This window comes from Ctenocephalides felis, unplaced genomic scaffold (assembly GCF_003426905.1).
Source record: "Ctenocephalides felis isolate EL2017-DRISC unplaced genomic scaffold, ASM342690v1 CF-g0.4_SCAFFOLD_01886, whole genome shotgun sequence".
Classification (NCBI taxonomy): domain Eukaryota; kingdom Metazoa; phylum Arthropoda; class Insecta; order Siphonaptera; family Pulicidae; genus Ctenocephalides; species Ctenocephalides felis.
Genome location: NW_020538040.1, coordinates 120,102,617 through 120,118,999, shown reverse-complemented (window position 1 = coordinate 120,118,999; position 16,383 = coordinate 120,102,617). Strand labels below are relative to the sequence as shown.

General features: G+C 29.8%; 1 protein-coding gene across 1 annotated transcript in view; it reads left to right on the top strand.

Annotated features, from left to right (window-relative positions):
- Positions 1-16,383, top strand: part of LOC113375812 (probable tubulin polyglutamylase TTLL2) — a 160,078-nt gene that overhangs the window by 35,731 nt on the left and 107,964 nt on the right. The window contains exon 2 of the mRNA XM_026615760.1: positions 5,085-5,188. Coding sequence (XP_026471545.1) covers positions 5,085-5,188 — 104 coding nt within the window. The remainder of the gene's footprint in view (positions 1-5,084; positions 5,189-16,383) is intronic.

Below are 16,383 nucleotides of genomic sequence, written 5' to 3'. Positions count from 1 at the left end.
CATAGCTATAATTCCAACTAAAATCAATTCACGAAAATTTACCACAACTCCTAAGCCTACTAACCCCTCAGTATCCCATGCAAACGCCACAAGAAATCAGCATCGTACTGCCTCAAATCCAACCACGGACTCCGATTCTACCACTTTATCGTCTTTTCTCTTAGAATTCAAGACTTTTTCTAGTCAACTTATGCAACAAAATAGCCTTGTTATTAGCATGTTATCCACTTTGATTAATAACTTGAATAATGGCAAGTTTAATTAAAATCGCTCAATGGAACGCAAATGGTTTATTACCTCACAAACATGAAGTGGAATGTTTTCTGAAACTAAATCATATCGATATTTTTCTCATTTCGGAAACCCACTTTACTAAAAAAAACATTTTAAAATTCAAAATTATATCACTTATAATGTTCAAGAAGAATACATGCAAGCAACACAAATCCTATTAGAAACAAGACTATTTGAAATAACCATTTCTGCGATATATTGCTCTCCAAAGTTCAAAATTTCAGCTAATGGCTATTCGTCTTTTTTTGAACAACTGGGATCCAAATCTATATTAGGAGCTGACTATAATTGTAAACACACAGCTTGGGGTTCCAGGCTGACAAGTTCGAAAGGAATAGAACTTCACAGGGCAACAGCAAATAATAATCTTTTCCATATTGCAACACAGTCCTACCTATTAGCCATCGGATCCAGATAAAGTACCAGATCTTCTAGATTTTTTCATAATCATAGGTATCCCCACAAATAATTTTGACATAGACAACAGCTATGATCTATCGTCAGATCATTCTGCAATTGTGTTAACATTTAGCACAATTCATGTAGCTGAACAACCTTCAGCTATCCCCCACAATAATTGGAATCAATTCAGGGCTTTACTGGATTCAAAAATATTTCCACATTTCAAACCGAAAAGTTCAGCCGATATTGACTATAAGATAAACAAATTCAAAACAGTTTTAAAAGAATCCTCAAAGATATTTACCTAAACATGTCGCCCGAAAAATAACACACTTATTATTCCTTCCGAGATTTAAAAATTAATTTCGCAGAAGAGAATAGCAAGAAGGATATGGCAACAATCACACTTGCCACAAGATAAAACTAAGTTAAACCAACTCACTAGAACATTACAGAACAAAGTAAAGGTATGGAAAAATTACGTTTTTAAGACATATCTACTGCAACTTAACAGGTTTGATAACTCCATTTAGAGGCCAATCAAAATCAAAAGGAAACTAACACTAACATAATAAGTAACATATTCGTATAATTTTTCACAATTAACACCGACCAAATACTTACAAACAGAAACGAATATTCATTCACTAAACAACATAATAAAAATAGAGAAATGCAAATTAATATACAAAATGAAATATAACAGCATTAAAACAAGTACAACAATCAAGCACAAATCAAGATATACATGAACACTACACTAGACAACACAGCAATTTTCACATTGAACACGTTAGAAAGAAGAAATTGAAAGGACATGTCATAATGTAATTACATATTGTATAATATAACATAAATTACTAACTAAATTAATAATATAATAACTTCAAGTACATGAATTTCATGTACGTTAGACGAACATTGATTATAAAATATATAAAAATATAAAAATAGTAATTAAACTATAAATATATTATAATAATATAAAACATGACATAATGTAAAACTAATATTTTATCACTTTTATCATGATAAGCGTAATAGTAAAAATAATAGAAAACAATTCGAGCTACATGTTCATATAATTTGCATATGCACATTACATCTATTATACACAATAGTTTTTTATTTTACTACTTAACAATAAACAACAATTATGAATAAATAAAACGCATATGATATTTAATGAGCGCTAACGATATTAAGATGACCAATGATGACGACAAATTTAAAAGAAAAATAAAGAAATATTATAAGAAAATTGAAGATTGAATAGATATTTCAATTATTATATATATTATAATGTAGTATAATGAAATAGACAAATGATATGTATATATAACAGATATCTCATACCAGATACCCCTGTCTGACTGAGATATGAAAATAATATATATATATATATATATATATATATATATATATATATATACAGGGTGGCTGATATGTATTGCAACCAATTTCAGACCGCTATTATTTCTAAACCGCTCATCAGACAGATGACAGATTTATTCCAGTGATTGTTCATTTAATTGTTTACAAGCGTACAAAAGCATTTTGATCTATTGCATTCAGAAAAAAAGTTATTCGTGATGGAAGTCAAGCGTGATAGTGCGATTGCTTCATACTTGGCTGAAAAACCTTAGGTGGCTATATTTCGAGCCCTCCAGTATTTAAATGCGAAGAAATATTCTGTTTCTCGTACCATATCTCGTAACCGTGATACACTCAGTGTTGCACCGCGTCCAAAAAGTAGACGAAAAAAAACACTAACAACCCCAGAAATGATCCAAAAAGTATAGGCAAAAATCAATCGAAATTCGCGTCGCAGTGGTAAAAAAATGGCCCGTGAGCTGAACATATCGCAAAAACGGATGCAACACATATTGAAAAATGAGCTTGAACTAAAGCCATTGCAAATCCAAAAACTGCAAGAGCTCATCGATGCACAAAAAAAAGTTAGACGGAAAGAAGCGAAGGGGTTGCTTCGCTTGCACGAAAGTGGCTAGTTACCAAATTTGGTTTTCTCAGATGGGAAGTCCTTCCAAATCGAGCAGTTTGTGAACAAACAAAATGATAGGGTTTACTTGCCAAAAAGGTCAGCTAAAAATTTACACCTTCGATTGGCCACCAGAATTCGAGCGCCGCCGCCGGTAATGATGTGAACCACCTTAACGGCCGATGGTGACATTCCGCTCTTATTCATCGACCGTGGGATCAAAATAATTGCCGAAATTATCGGGAAAATGTCTTAAAGGCAGTATTGAAGTCCTGGGTAGACAAAAATTTCGATCGCAGACCATGGACATTCTAACAGGACTCAGCACCATTAAACTCAGCACGCGTCTACCAAAAATGGCTTATAAAAGAGGTTTTTTGCTTCATTTCCATCGCACAATAGCCACCAAAATCTCTGGATCTAAATTTGCTGGACTTTTGTGTCTTAGATATTTTGAAGAGTAAGGTTCACACTAAAAAATACCAAAGTGTCGATCATCCCAAGAAGGCGCCTCGCCGGGAATGGGCCAAAATACCCCAGAGCCACTTTCGTGCAGCGTGTTATGGTTTTTCTGCCGTTTGAAGGCCATAATTCGTGCCAAAAGTGGCCAATTGGAACAAATATAAACTGATTCTAAAATTTGATGTTATTTCTGACATTTTTGCTTTTGAACAATGAAATTCAAAATGAAAATGACAAAGTTATAGCGCTTTACTTTGTTGCAATACATATCAGCCACCCTGTATATATATATATAAACGAACAAGCCTCCACTAAAGATTCGAACTCTGAATGGACAGAAGCAATAATTTCGAACGACATGGACATTGCAATTGCCACTGATAAAATCCAAAAATATCTTATATCACTAGAATCTTGGCTTCACAAATGGAATATCAAAATCAACACCGACAAATCTCAACATATTATTTTTTTCTTTGAGAAAGCACATTAATCCCCTTGTCCTTCTCAATAATTCAATCACTCCGAATTGCAGCAGTGTAAAATATTTAGGTATGCACCTTGACACCAAATTAAACCGGAGAGAGCATATACTCAACAAGAAAAAATAAATTCAACTGAAAATAAAAGATCTGTATTGGCTGTTAGGCAGAAAAAGTAATTTATCACATAAGAACAAAGTCCTCATCTACAAAACGGCTATCATCCGCATCTGGGCATATGGCATAGAACTTTGGAGATGTGCCAGTAAATCCAACATCAACATTATCCAGAGATGTCAAAACAAAATTTTACGTTTACTCAAAAATGCACCGTGGTTAATCACCAACTTCTGCTTCCATAAATGGTCATAGCCATAATCAGAACAGTTCACGAACAAATAATATCAAGAAGCTTAGCCTACAACAATAAACTGCAAATCCAACCATCAAAATATTGCCCAGACCCACAGACGACTGATGGCCCGTTGACCTACCACTGCAGTAAACAAATGCGTGTTCCAGCGAAACTAAGCCGGAAACACCTTTCACCAAGTCAATTTTGTTTCATTTATATTTTTATTTTTTACTTCATTTTATAATTTTCCTTTAGTTTCTTAATTATTATAACCTATTACGTATATTGTTTACTTTATTTGATTGTTCTTTTTATTTGATTGTTCTTTATTATACTAATATAAGCAGTTTTGTATTATAAGAATTTATAAGTCTTGATTGACAAAATAATAAATAAAGGTAAAGAAAAAGATGTTCGTAATCATTACTTATAATAATTACGGTAACTATAAATAAATAACATAGTCACAAATTATATTTTGTGCAATTTTTATTAAATTTTAATTACATATAATTTCATAATTATTTGAACAACTGTGAAATACAATTTGATCATCAATGTGATATGAAATAATAGTACGGAAGCTGGAGGCTGGTTGTAACAGTTTTTTTTATACTGATATATCTTGAAATCTACTGATAATATTTTTATAAAATAAAAATGATTAATTGCTGTAACTATTCCTCTACCAAATCAAGTCAAAAAAAATTCATAACTGTTTCAACTCACCTAGTATTTGGGGCTGATTGTAACGTCTATCAAGGCAAGTAGTAATGACAAAAATGACAATAATGCCTCTGATAATTATCCCGTTTAAAAATATTATTTATTTTTAAGAAAATTGACTTGCTTCTAAGTAATTCATGAATCATAAATCAACGTAAACTAGAATTATTATCATAATACAAATGAAAGAAAGTGTCTCCTGTAACACAATTTACAATTGCCCACATTTTACTAACTCTAAATTTCACCATTTTAATGGATATAGTATAGCCATTTGGTATACACATACATAATAGTATACACATAGTATTTAAAACTTATTTCAATATATGTTGTCATAAATATCGTATTTTATTATTTTCAGTTTACTAATCATATACCTAGAGGATCGCAATTCTGCAGGAAGGATAATTTGGCTAGATTTTTGAAATGTATGAAGAAGGTGTACGGAGCAATTTACGATTTTACGTAAGTGAACAATATTATACATACGCACACACACACATATATATATATATATATATATATATATATATATATATATATACCCGACAGACGTTGCCCTGTACCCACATCTTGGTTTTTTTAATATCTTATACTAATATTTCCCGTTCAGTTAAAATTTACACCAATTTACTATTTACACCAATATATGAGTGATGTTAAATGTAGAACTGCTTCAAATAAAATGATGATTCTCAATTCCCACAGTTCAACACTTTATTTATCCCTTTAACAAATATTTTATTGTTCAAAAAAATTGTATATTAAAAATTATACACTGTAATTTATAGAACAATATTATTTCCAATAGCTCAATTTATTTTAGTGCCAAGGGTTATACAATATTTTTAGTCATAACCGTAGATGTGGTTGTATAAACAAAACATTTTTTGTTTATTGACGACTAAAACATTGATTTTCCAAATTTATCACACAAAAATCATCGTCTGCCTTTGTGATTTATAGCATAAGATATACGTATTGGAAATTGAAGTCTTTTAAAATGTATAACATATTCAGAAAGAATTAATATATAGAATTCGCGGTATAGGTACAATATCACCTTGAATGTTTCTATCCAAAATAATTGCTTCAAAAATGTTGCCTATAATTTTTATAATTTTGTACCATATTTTAACTGGCTTTTAGTAATTTTAATATCTAAATTACATTTTTCTCACTAATAATTCAATATACATTATTACTTAAGTTCATATTTGAAGTGAATTAATTTGTCAAATTCTGTTCATATGTGCTCTATTCAACCTACGATCAACAAAATTATTGCAGTAAATAGAGAGAGGAAAAAAACGTGTGCCCTGTAATTTTTTTTACTGTGCTCCAATTTGCTTGATATTTTGGAAATAGACTAATCTTAATCTTAAGTTCAGGAGTGAAAACAATTTGCACTTCTTTACCACCCCCGGCATTATTTGGATTATAACTCATCTAATTCTGATTTTATCACAACTTGTAATATACTATTTTAAAGGTAATTAAATGATTTACAACTTTCTCTATCATAAATTTTACCGTAACTTCTCTTATTCCCGTAGGGCAAGTTATAGTAATCGCAAAAAAATCGAACATGAAAATGTTTATATATCTTTACGTTTCAAAATCTTCTGAACATTCTGGCATACCTTCGAAAAAATGGATGTATGTGTGTGTGTGTGTGTTCGGATACAAATTTTCGTCGACGATTTCGGGAAGCGATTTGCATAATTCAAAAAACATTCGATTCGTATTGGTAAGGAGACGTGCTGATTAGTTTTTTGCAAATGCGTGCCTAGCCGTTCCGAAGATGTGGGGCAAAAAGTGCCAAAAACGGTAACTCAGTTTTTAAGAGAACGGAGCGTCCGCTTCGAATAATTCAAAAAACATTTTACTTGTATTAACAAGATGAAGAAATTATCTAATTTTCATGAAGGCAGGTCTAGCGGTTTCGGAGATCCAGTAAAAAAAGTAAAAAAAATGCCATTTGGCGGTCAAAAATGATCATTAGACATATGCACATTAAATTATCAGATATTTTATATAGATTTTAACAAAAAGTATAAATTTTGTTTACATTCCTATGGGTTCCGTATACCAATGTTTATTCGTTAGACGCGGCGCTTACGCGCTTCGATATTTTGTCTCTATGCAGTTAAAGCAGTACGATTGCTTTGAAAAAATGTTCTGAATTTCCAAAAATTTTTTTTTTTAAAAAAAAGTAAATGTTTGTCAAAAATTTATAGTTCCTCAAAAATCTAATTTTTTCAGAGTAAATTTTTTTCAAAAATGTTAATCTTTTTAAAAAAAAAATAATTTTCGGTACGGGAAGTTTCAGCAAAATACCTTAAGGCACCATGCCATGCGCCACACTACTTTTGAAACGGCGATGGGTAAAAGGGCTCGAAAGAAATTCTGGTTGGACGACCACCGTGTAACAGAAAAATAATAAAAAGCAATAATTAGTCAGAAAAAGACCTTGAATTTTCATCTATACACCTTTATACGTATCTTTTATTCTGTCAAATATATAATAATGAGAATTTGGTTGTTTTTTTGAATAGTAGTTTTTGACTAAAGTTGTGGTATTTTCTATAATCCATCAAGATCTCTTAAACCAAGTTAATTCTAGATGGAAAACGATTATTTTTAATTTTGGTGGAAATGGCACTCATAAACTATTTGATTTAAATGAAAAAAATATTGTATGCGTCTTTTATTCGCATGATAGCTCACTAATTTAACACGCAGAAGTACTCATTTTAAAGCTAATTTTGAGCATTATAAAACCCCAATTTCATATCTAGTTTAGTATTGTTGCTAGAACACTATGAAGCAACAAATTTATATAATTTATTATTTATAGTTAAAATTTATATTTCTGAAGATATTAGCAAACAACACTTTTAATTCTTCTTTAACGTTTAGTTAAAAAATAATAATCTATCAAATTGAATTTTAAATAGGGTATGTGCACTGACATTTAACAATCGTGAGACGCATGCACAGACTGCATCACCTGTCAGGCGCATGTTGTCTCTATCTTATTATATTACAGATTTTAATTTTTGGCACATCTCAGCTGCTTTTTGGCAATAATAATGTAGACATTACATTTTTCTTATTTATAATCAAGAATTTATTATATTTTTATATTGTCTTAGCCTATAAGTCAATGAAAATGTTTGGCAAATGACAGTCTTCATTATTTTTTAATGTCAAACTATTCCTCAAATATTTTCAAGGTCAAATGATGAGCGGTTTTTTCAAGAACCAAGCGCACTCGATAAAAGCCGAAGGGTTCACGAAAAGTTGATGCAGGCATGGCCGGTCTCCAAACAAATGTCTTTAACCCGGATTTAGTTAGAGCCCTTGCCGCCAGTCGCGCTCTTGCGCCCGAATACGCACTCATCGTGTAAGAAATTTTTCGCGGGCAATACAATAATCTTCGAGAACGTTCGATCGTATTTGTTTGGATTTGACTGGTTGAATTCAGTTGCGTTATAAGTTGCGTTGCGATTAGTGATTAGTTTGATTCAGTGCGAGTAGTGTTAGAAGAAAAGCCAATATGTCTAAGTGCAATAATACCAAAAAAGCCAAAATGCATGTATTTCCTGCGAAAAATGACAAAGTACGTAAAAAAATAATAAAATAACCAAATATTGGCCACAATTAAATATCATTTCTGATTTTATAATTGTTTGCTATTTGGTTGCACAGAACCAAAAATCCTGTTTTAGGAAATTTAACTCCTTTGCATTGCAATAAGTCCCGTTACGTATGCGATGCACACTTTGCTGGTATGTAAAATAAACACAACGGGCGCTTCACTGGAAATTAATGCTTTGCCTACATTAAATATGCCAGGCTTGTGCTTCAATATGTTATAACAACAACTGTGTAATAATATTTCTACTCTATAATGTTTTATTATTTAGGTTTCAGTAGTGATCCATATTGAGAGCGCAACTGTCTTCTGGATAGTGACACATACCGCAATATATTTTACATATAACCTTAAATTGAATTATAATGAGTTCATTTAAGTATAAAGAGAACTACTATGTAGCGTTATCGTAAAATGTAAAATAATTTTGTGAGAAATAAATGCTTTTAAAAATTTATTTTTCTTTTTTTTTAATTAAAACGGTCCATATAATTTTGGTTTATTTCTATAGCTTCAACTAATACGCGCAAGTTGCCAGATTGGTCTGAAAAACGTGGTAACGAAATATGGGTCAAGAGAGCAATCTATATACTCTTTTTTTATCTATGGATGCAGGAGTAGGTTTCAAGGATAGCTAAACAGAGAGCAAAACAACTAGAGAAAATAAAATATCAAAAGATATGAAAATATATAAGTTAAAAAGACTAAAATTGCAAAACATCAAGATTCAAAGATTTGAAAAATTATTTTTAAAATATTGATAATATTATGATAAGAGTCATGTACTGAAAGAGCATAATTTCGTTTATAACCGCAAATGGGGTTTAAATAGATGAATACAGATTCAGAAAACTTTCTGAAGTCACTATTTTTTTCTCATGTAAAATAACAGAATTCTTGGTATTAAAAGTATGGTTTAAACTAATGACATGTTCCGAAAACATAGTCGGCCACAGACGTAACTGTATACATGTGCAACTGAATGAATGCGCAACCAGGCGTATTTTCCCAGAGCCCACAGACGGCTCAAGTTTATGTTCAAGTATTTGCGCAAGCATATTACAAATGTCAACTAAGAAACGTCAAGACATAACCTAAAAATATATCTTTTTTATTAATTTATATATTCACAGCATCAGAAGAGAATTCAAAGTGTTCATAGGGCTAATTTAAATACTTTCGATAACTTCATAAATTTGAATTATGTATTCCCCTCTGAAGTAACACAAAAACGGGACATATGCTGCTACACGCGGCCAACGAATGAACTTGCCGACATGAATGATTGCGTAACATAGACCTTATACAATTTCATGGACTGCTAGTCCCCATACATTTCTCAAGTAAAAAAGTGTCAAAAGATGTTCTATGGTATGAGGGCATACGAGGGTAATTTCGCGGCCGAGATATGTCAAACTCGATCGCTTAAACGTCAAATGAAAGTCCGTGTATTCGAAATTGTTGGCAAAATATTATATAATATACAATTTATGTTGAACTAATGAATGTAATGAACTATTTAAATAAATAGTTAATAAATATTAATTTATTTATTTTAGTTATACAAAGTGTTTAAGGGAAATTAGAAAAAAAAATTAAAATAATATTTTACATATTATAAAATTCACTGAAAATAAGGACAGTTGGCTAGAGCTATTATGGGAAATTAGAAAGCAATAATGAAATATTTGTTTGAATGTAATATATTTATTATTGGTGTTTAAAAAGCACAATTTTCGTATGAAGGCGGAGTACATATTTATCAACTTTGCTTTTCTTTCTTTCTTCGTGGTGCATTCTAATTGTTAAGTAAATTTTTGCGACAAAGTTGATAAGGTCATGATAATGCTGGACAAATTGCTGGAAATAACTTGATCTAAAAAAATGTGCAAGTCCCAAGTCATTCAACTTTCAGAGAATCATGCTTTCATATGAACTTTTGTACATTAAATTTAAAGAATTTTGAATTAGGCTTTCTATATATAAACATAAATTAAACATTTCTTCGGAAGGACATGAAAGATATCCTCGATGTTTTATATCGATCAATGTCGAATTTCCGGGAATACTTGCAAAGCTTACAGAACAGCACAAAACAGGTTTTACTGCAATCAGGCACCTTACCTAACACATTTTAGAAGACATTTTACTTTTAACAATTTTACAACAGGTATATTTTTATTCTCTTTGAGTTTAAAAACCCGAACGATCAAACATCACGTGAACCCAAGTAACTGTAAAATTTAAGCGATCGAGTGCATTCGACTAATCCCGGTAAAGCTCGTGTTCGTATTTGACATATCTGGGCCGCAAAATTACCCTCGTACGCCCTCATACCATAGAACATCTTTTGACACTTTTTATGCGCTCAACTAGCAGTCCATGTATTGTATAAGGTCTATGTTGCGTAATTAAAATAATAAAAAAGTGCTCATGCCTACCCGCTTGTACCAGTCAAATTGCGCAAAAAACATCCCACAGACGCTACAGAACACATGTGCAAGTCACAGGTAGCGCAATTTTACAGTATAGCCTGTGCCCTGCTTTATATTGATTTGGATTTTTAGAATTACAAAGAAATATATATACATATATATATATATATATATATATATATATATATATATATATGTATATATATAATATCCTATGCTAATATTTATACCGTTCAGTTAAAAATAATAACTAGTGGGGTAGATGGCATCGTGCCTTAAGGCAAATTGCTGGAACTTCCCGTACCGTGACGAAATGTTCGAGGAATATTGAATGTTTTCAAATAGATTATTATAAATATTGTGACATTGTCTAATATTTATAAGAATTATATAAACTGAATTGCAGAGTTGAAATTATTTGTTTAAAGTATATTAGAACTATAGTCAGAATTAAAAATAAAATCTGAATTATTTTCGATATACAAAAAATTAAAAAAAAAAAAAATATTTATATATGGTACAATTTTTTTTTTCAAAATTAATTATTTTGTTAAGACAAGCAGAAAGTTCTTTGAATCAATTGAATCGGACGCTTAGTTCTCTCAAAAACTGCCATTTTTTGTACATTTAGCTCTGTATCTTCGAAATGGCTAAGCCTGCCTTTGCGAAAAACTAATAACCCCTTCTCCCAATCATTACTAATTGAATGTTTTTTAGATCATTCAAATCGGATGCTCCGTTCTCTCAAAAACTTGATTTCTATTTTCTGCACTCTTTGCTTCTTATCTCCCTAACTGCTAGACCTGTCTTTGCCAAAAACTAATCAGCTCTTCTCCTTATTAATAGGAATCGAATGTTTTTTAAACCATTCAAATCGGTTGATCCGTACGCCCAAAAACGTGGGCAAAAATTTGTATCCATACATACATACATACACACACACACACACATCCATTTTTTCTGAAGAATGCGAAAATGTTCAGAAACCTTCAAAACGTCGAGAAATGTAAAAATTTTCAATTCCGATTTTCGGCCCATTACAATAACTTACCCTACGGGAAGTTAATTATTGGTTTTCGAATTACTATTTACACCAATATATGAGTGATGTTGAATGTGGAACTGTTTCAAATAAAATGATTATTCTCAATTCCCACAGTTAACACTTTAATTATTCATTTAACAAATATTAAAAAATGTTCAATAAAATTGTATATTAAAAATTATACACTGCAAATTCGTTTCCAATAGCTCAATTTATTTTAATGCCAAGGATTATACAATTTTTTAGTTCTATCTGTAGATGTGGATGTATAAATAAATGATTTTTTGTTTATTCACGACTAAAATATTGATTTTTCAAATTTATCACACAAAAAATCATCGCCTGCCTTTGGTATTTATGGTCATAGCATAAGACACACGTGTTGAAAATTAAAGTCTTTTAAAAGGTATAACAAATTCAGAAAGAATTAGTATATAGCATTCGCGGTATAGGTACAATATCACCTTGGATTTTTCAACCCAGAATAATTGCTTCAATAATGTTGCCTATAATTTTTATAATTACGTACCATATTTTAACTGGCGTTTAGTAATTTTTAGTAACGATCTAATTTTTTTTTCACTAATAATTCAATATACATTATTACTTAAGCTTATATTTGAAATGAATTAAGTTATCAAATCCTGTTTACATGTGCTCTATTCAACCTACGATCAACAGAATTATTGCAGTAAGTGGAGAGGAAAAAAGCGTGTGTCGGAAATAGGCTAATCTTTATCTTAAGTTCAGAAGTGAAAACAATTTGCACTTCGTCACCACCCACCGGATTAATTGAATTATAACTCTATTAATTCTTATTTTATCAGTACTTGCAATATACTATTTTAAAGGTAATTAAATGAGCTACAACTTTCTCTATTATAAATTTTACCGTAACTTCTCTTATTTTAAAATGGCAAAGGATTGAAGGACTCGAAAGACACTTTGGTTGGGCACTATCAATATTTGTGTAACAGAAAAATAATAAGAAGCAATAATTGGCCAGTAAAAGACATTGAATTCATTTATATACCTTTGTACGTATCTTTTATTTTTTTAAATAGATTTTTTTCATGAAATCATGAGCTTTTTGGAAATCGTTTGCACTAAAGTTATGGTATTTTATAGAATCCGTCAAGATCTCTTAAACGAAGTTGACTCTAGAGGGAATACGATAATTTTTAATTTTGGTGGGAATGGCACTCAAAAACTATTTGCTTTAAATGAAAAAAATATTGTATGCGTCTTTTATCTGCATGATAGCTTACTCATTTTACACACAGAAGTACTCATTTTAAAGCTTATTTTGAGTACTATAAAATCCCGTTTTTATATCTAGTAATATTGTTTCTAGAACAATTTATAGAACACCGATTTATTAAGATTTGAATTGATATAATTTTGTTCATTACATGATTTTTATGTAAATGTATATTTTTAGAAATATTAGCAAAAAACGATGAAAAACGCAAAAAACAACAAATTTTTAGTAGCCAGTAACTTGAAAAGTAATTTCTTTTTTGAAAAACATTATTAAACATTTTTCTCTTCTAATTAGGTCTTTTATCGATATCCGACGTTAGTTTAAATGAGATACAATTGCACCACTGAAAAGGGATGTCATCTCCTCGGGAAGTGGCAAATGATTCTAAATTATTTTTACCTTTAAATTTGAAAGTAAGATGAAACTAATTCCAAAATTTCATGTAAATTGGAGCACATTAAAAATATTCAGACCCAAAATGCTCCATTGTTTTGAGTAAATATTTCGTATCCAATGACAAACATATGAATTTTTGACACAATGAAATTTTTAAATAATTGTTTAAATAAGTAAATTATTTTTGTATCGTGATTTAGTAAAGTAAGGCAAAACACGACTGCATTTAAAAGTTAAAAAATAATAATCAGTCAAAGTGAATTATGGGCTAAGTTTGATGTGCGATCACTGACAGACGCATGCGCAGACTGCATCACCTGTGAGATGTTGACTGTAAATCTTATATTATTTTAATTTTTGGCACATCTTAGCTGCTTTTTGGCAATAATAATGTAATCATTACATTTTTCTCTTTCATAATCATAAATATATTATATTTTAATATTGTCTTAGCCTATAAGTGAATGGATATGTTTGGCAAATGACAGTCTTCATTTGTTTTAATGTCAAACCATGCCTTAAATATATTCAAGGGCGAACAATGATAAGCGGTTTTTTGTAAATTTTTCCATTTATTTTTACAATCTAACTATATTTCTATAAATCTAAAAACTCTAGAAAATTTCCCGAACAAACTTCAGGTAGATTCATGAAAATCCGAATTATAGATTAACCATTCATACATAGTTATAGAAGAATTTCATATATAAGATATATTAGAGATGGGCTTGTCAGATCCGAAGCCGGATCGACTCGGATTTGACTCCGCTTCAGGGAGGACTTATATCCGCTTAACAACTCCGCGAATCCGACAACTTTGAAACCGAAATACTCGACAGAAATGTGTTCTATAGTGCGTTGTTTATGCATCTAATTATAAGGATTTGTCAAATACCATTTAATTTTTTAAAATAAAAATTTATGAATAAAATAAAATTAAAAATAAAATATCAATAGAATAATTTTTCTAAAAAAATTCCAAATAAATGACGAGTTGTAAAATTTTTCGGTCGACCTCATGATCGCCTCAATGATTCGTAATTTTAACAGTGTTGACCAAAGTAAAAACGCAAAACATGTGAATCAAATTCAATTTAATTATTTTCTTCTGATGAGAAAATAATTGATTTTTTGGATTAATTTTATATAAAAATAATATAGTAAACTTTGTAATAAAAGTAAAACATTTATCATAAAATATTTTCACCAAATAGTAATACTTTTGCTTTCTAAATTTTTCTTCTGCTATTTCTATTTGAGAATTAATATTATATCAGGTAGTTTGATTAGCATATTATTACTTTTACGCAATTATATAATTGTGTAAAAGTAAAAATTTAATACTATATATTTTTTGCTGCTTAAATACTATTGGCGTCAGTGATATATTTTGCAATTTAAAGTATTGTTATTTCAGGCTATGGAAAAACCAGATTAAATGTATTTTGTTTCGTGTATTTTTTGGTATGTATATTCCTGATTGCCGCCATTCACGGACAAAGATTGTCGTCGTTAGAAATATGACCCCTTACTATACAATAAATTGTATATTTGAGCTATTCACACTTAAACACAATTTCATTGTTCTGTATCTTTGAAGTAATATTTTTATATTTTCTGGAAAAAAAAGTATACCTCAAAAATCATAAAACTGCCTGTGAGACGAGAAAGCGACAGCTTCCTTCCCAAAGCAAAAAAAGCAGGAACAGATTTAGTACCAATTTAGGAAAGTCGGATATGACAAATCCTGTGAGACAACTCCACCCGGATTTCACTCCGAGGGAGGAGTTGTATCGGAGTGATAACTCCAGAGTGAGTTACCCATCTTTAATATATATATATATATATATATATATATATACGAGTATATATATATATATATATATATATATATGTGAATGATGACACACATCTAGTGTCGAAACGTATAATGGAATAAATAATTTTGTTATTTAATCTTTTTTTAATTCGACGGTTGGGCTGCAAAAATATTACATATATATATATATATATATATATATATATATATATATATATATATATATATATATATATATATATATATATGTATTGTATAAAAGCTTCATACAATTATCGGTTAGAGGGAAGGAAAACGAAAAAAATCAGGGTTGTTATTCAAAATCATGTATATGTGTATAAATATGTGTGTTACTCCAGAATATTTTTAATCTATATAAATAAATATAAAGCGTCTAAATTTATAAATATAAAAAAATAATTTAAGAAATTTATAGCTGTTATGATGTATAACCAGCCATTAGCTTGATTCTTACGAAATTGTTACCGGGAGATAAACGGGAATGTTTGAAAATCCATAACAAAAGTATTTTCTTTTACAGTTATATGTTTTGATTGTGAGTACTGTTGCTTAGCTTACGAGACCTCAATAAAAAATTTTAATATACGTTATTTAATTATTTTATTACATATATTGTTAATTTTAAGTTAGATTCAACAATTTATATATATATATATATATATATATATATATATATATATCTTATATATAAAATTCTTCTGTAACAATGTAAGTTTCATATTTCCTCCTAAACTATAATTCGGATTTTCATGAATCTTCCTGAAGTTTGTTCGGGAAATTTTTTAGAATGTTTTGATTCATAGAAATATAGTTAAATTGTAGAAATAAATAGAAAAAATTACAAAAAACCGCTTATCATTGTTTGCCCTTGAAAATATTTGAAGCTTAGTTTGACATTAAAAACAATTGAGGACTGTCATTTGCCAAACATTTCTATTCACTTATAGGCTAAGGCAATATTAGAATATAATAAATTCATAATTATGAATAAGGAAAATGTAATGTCTACATTATTAATG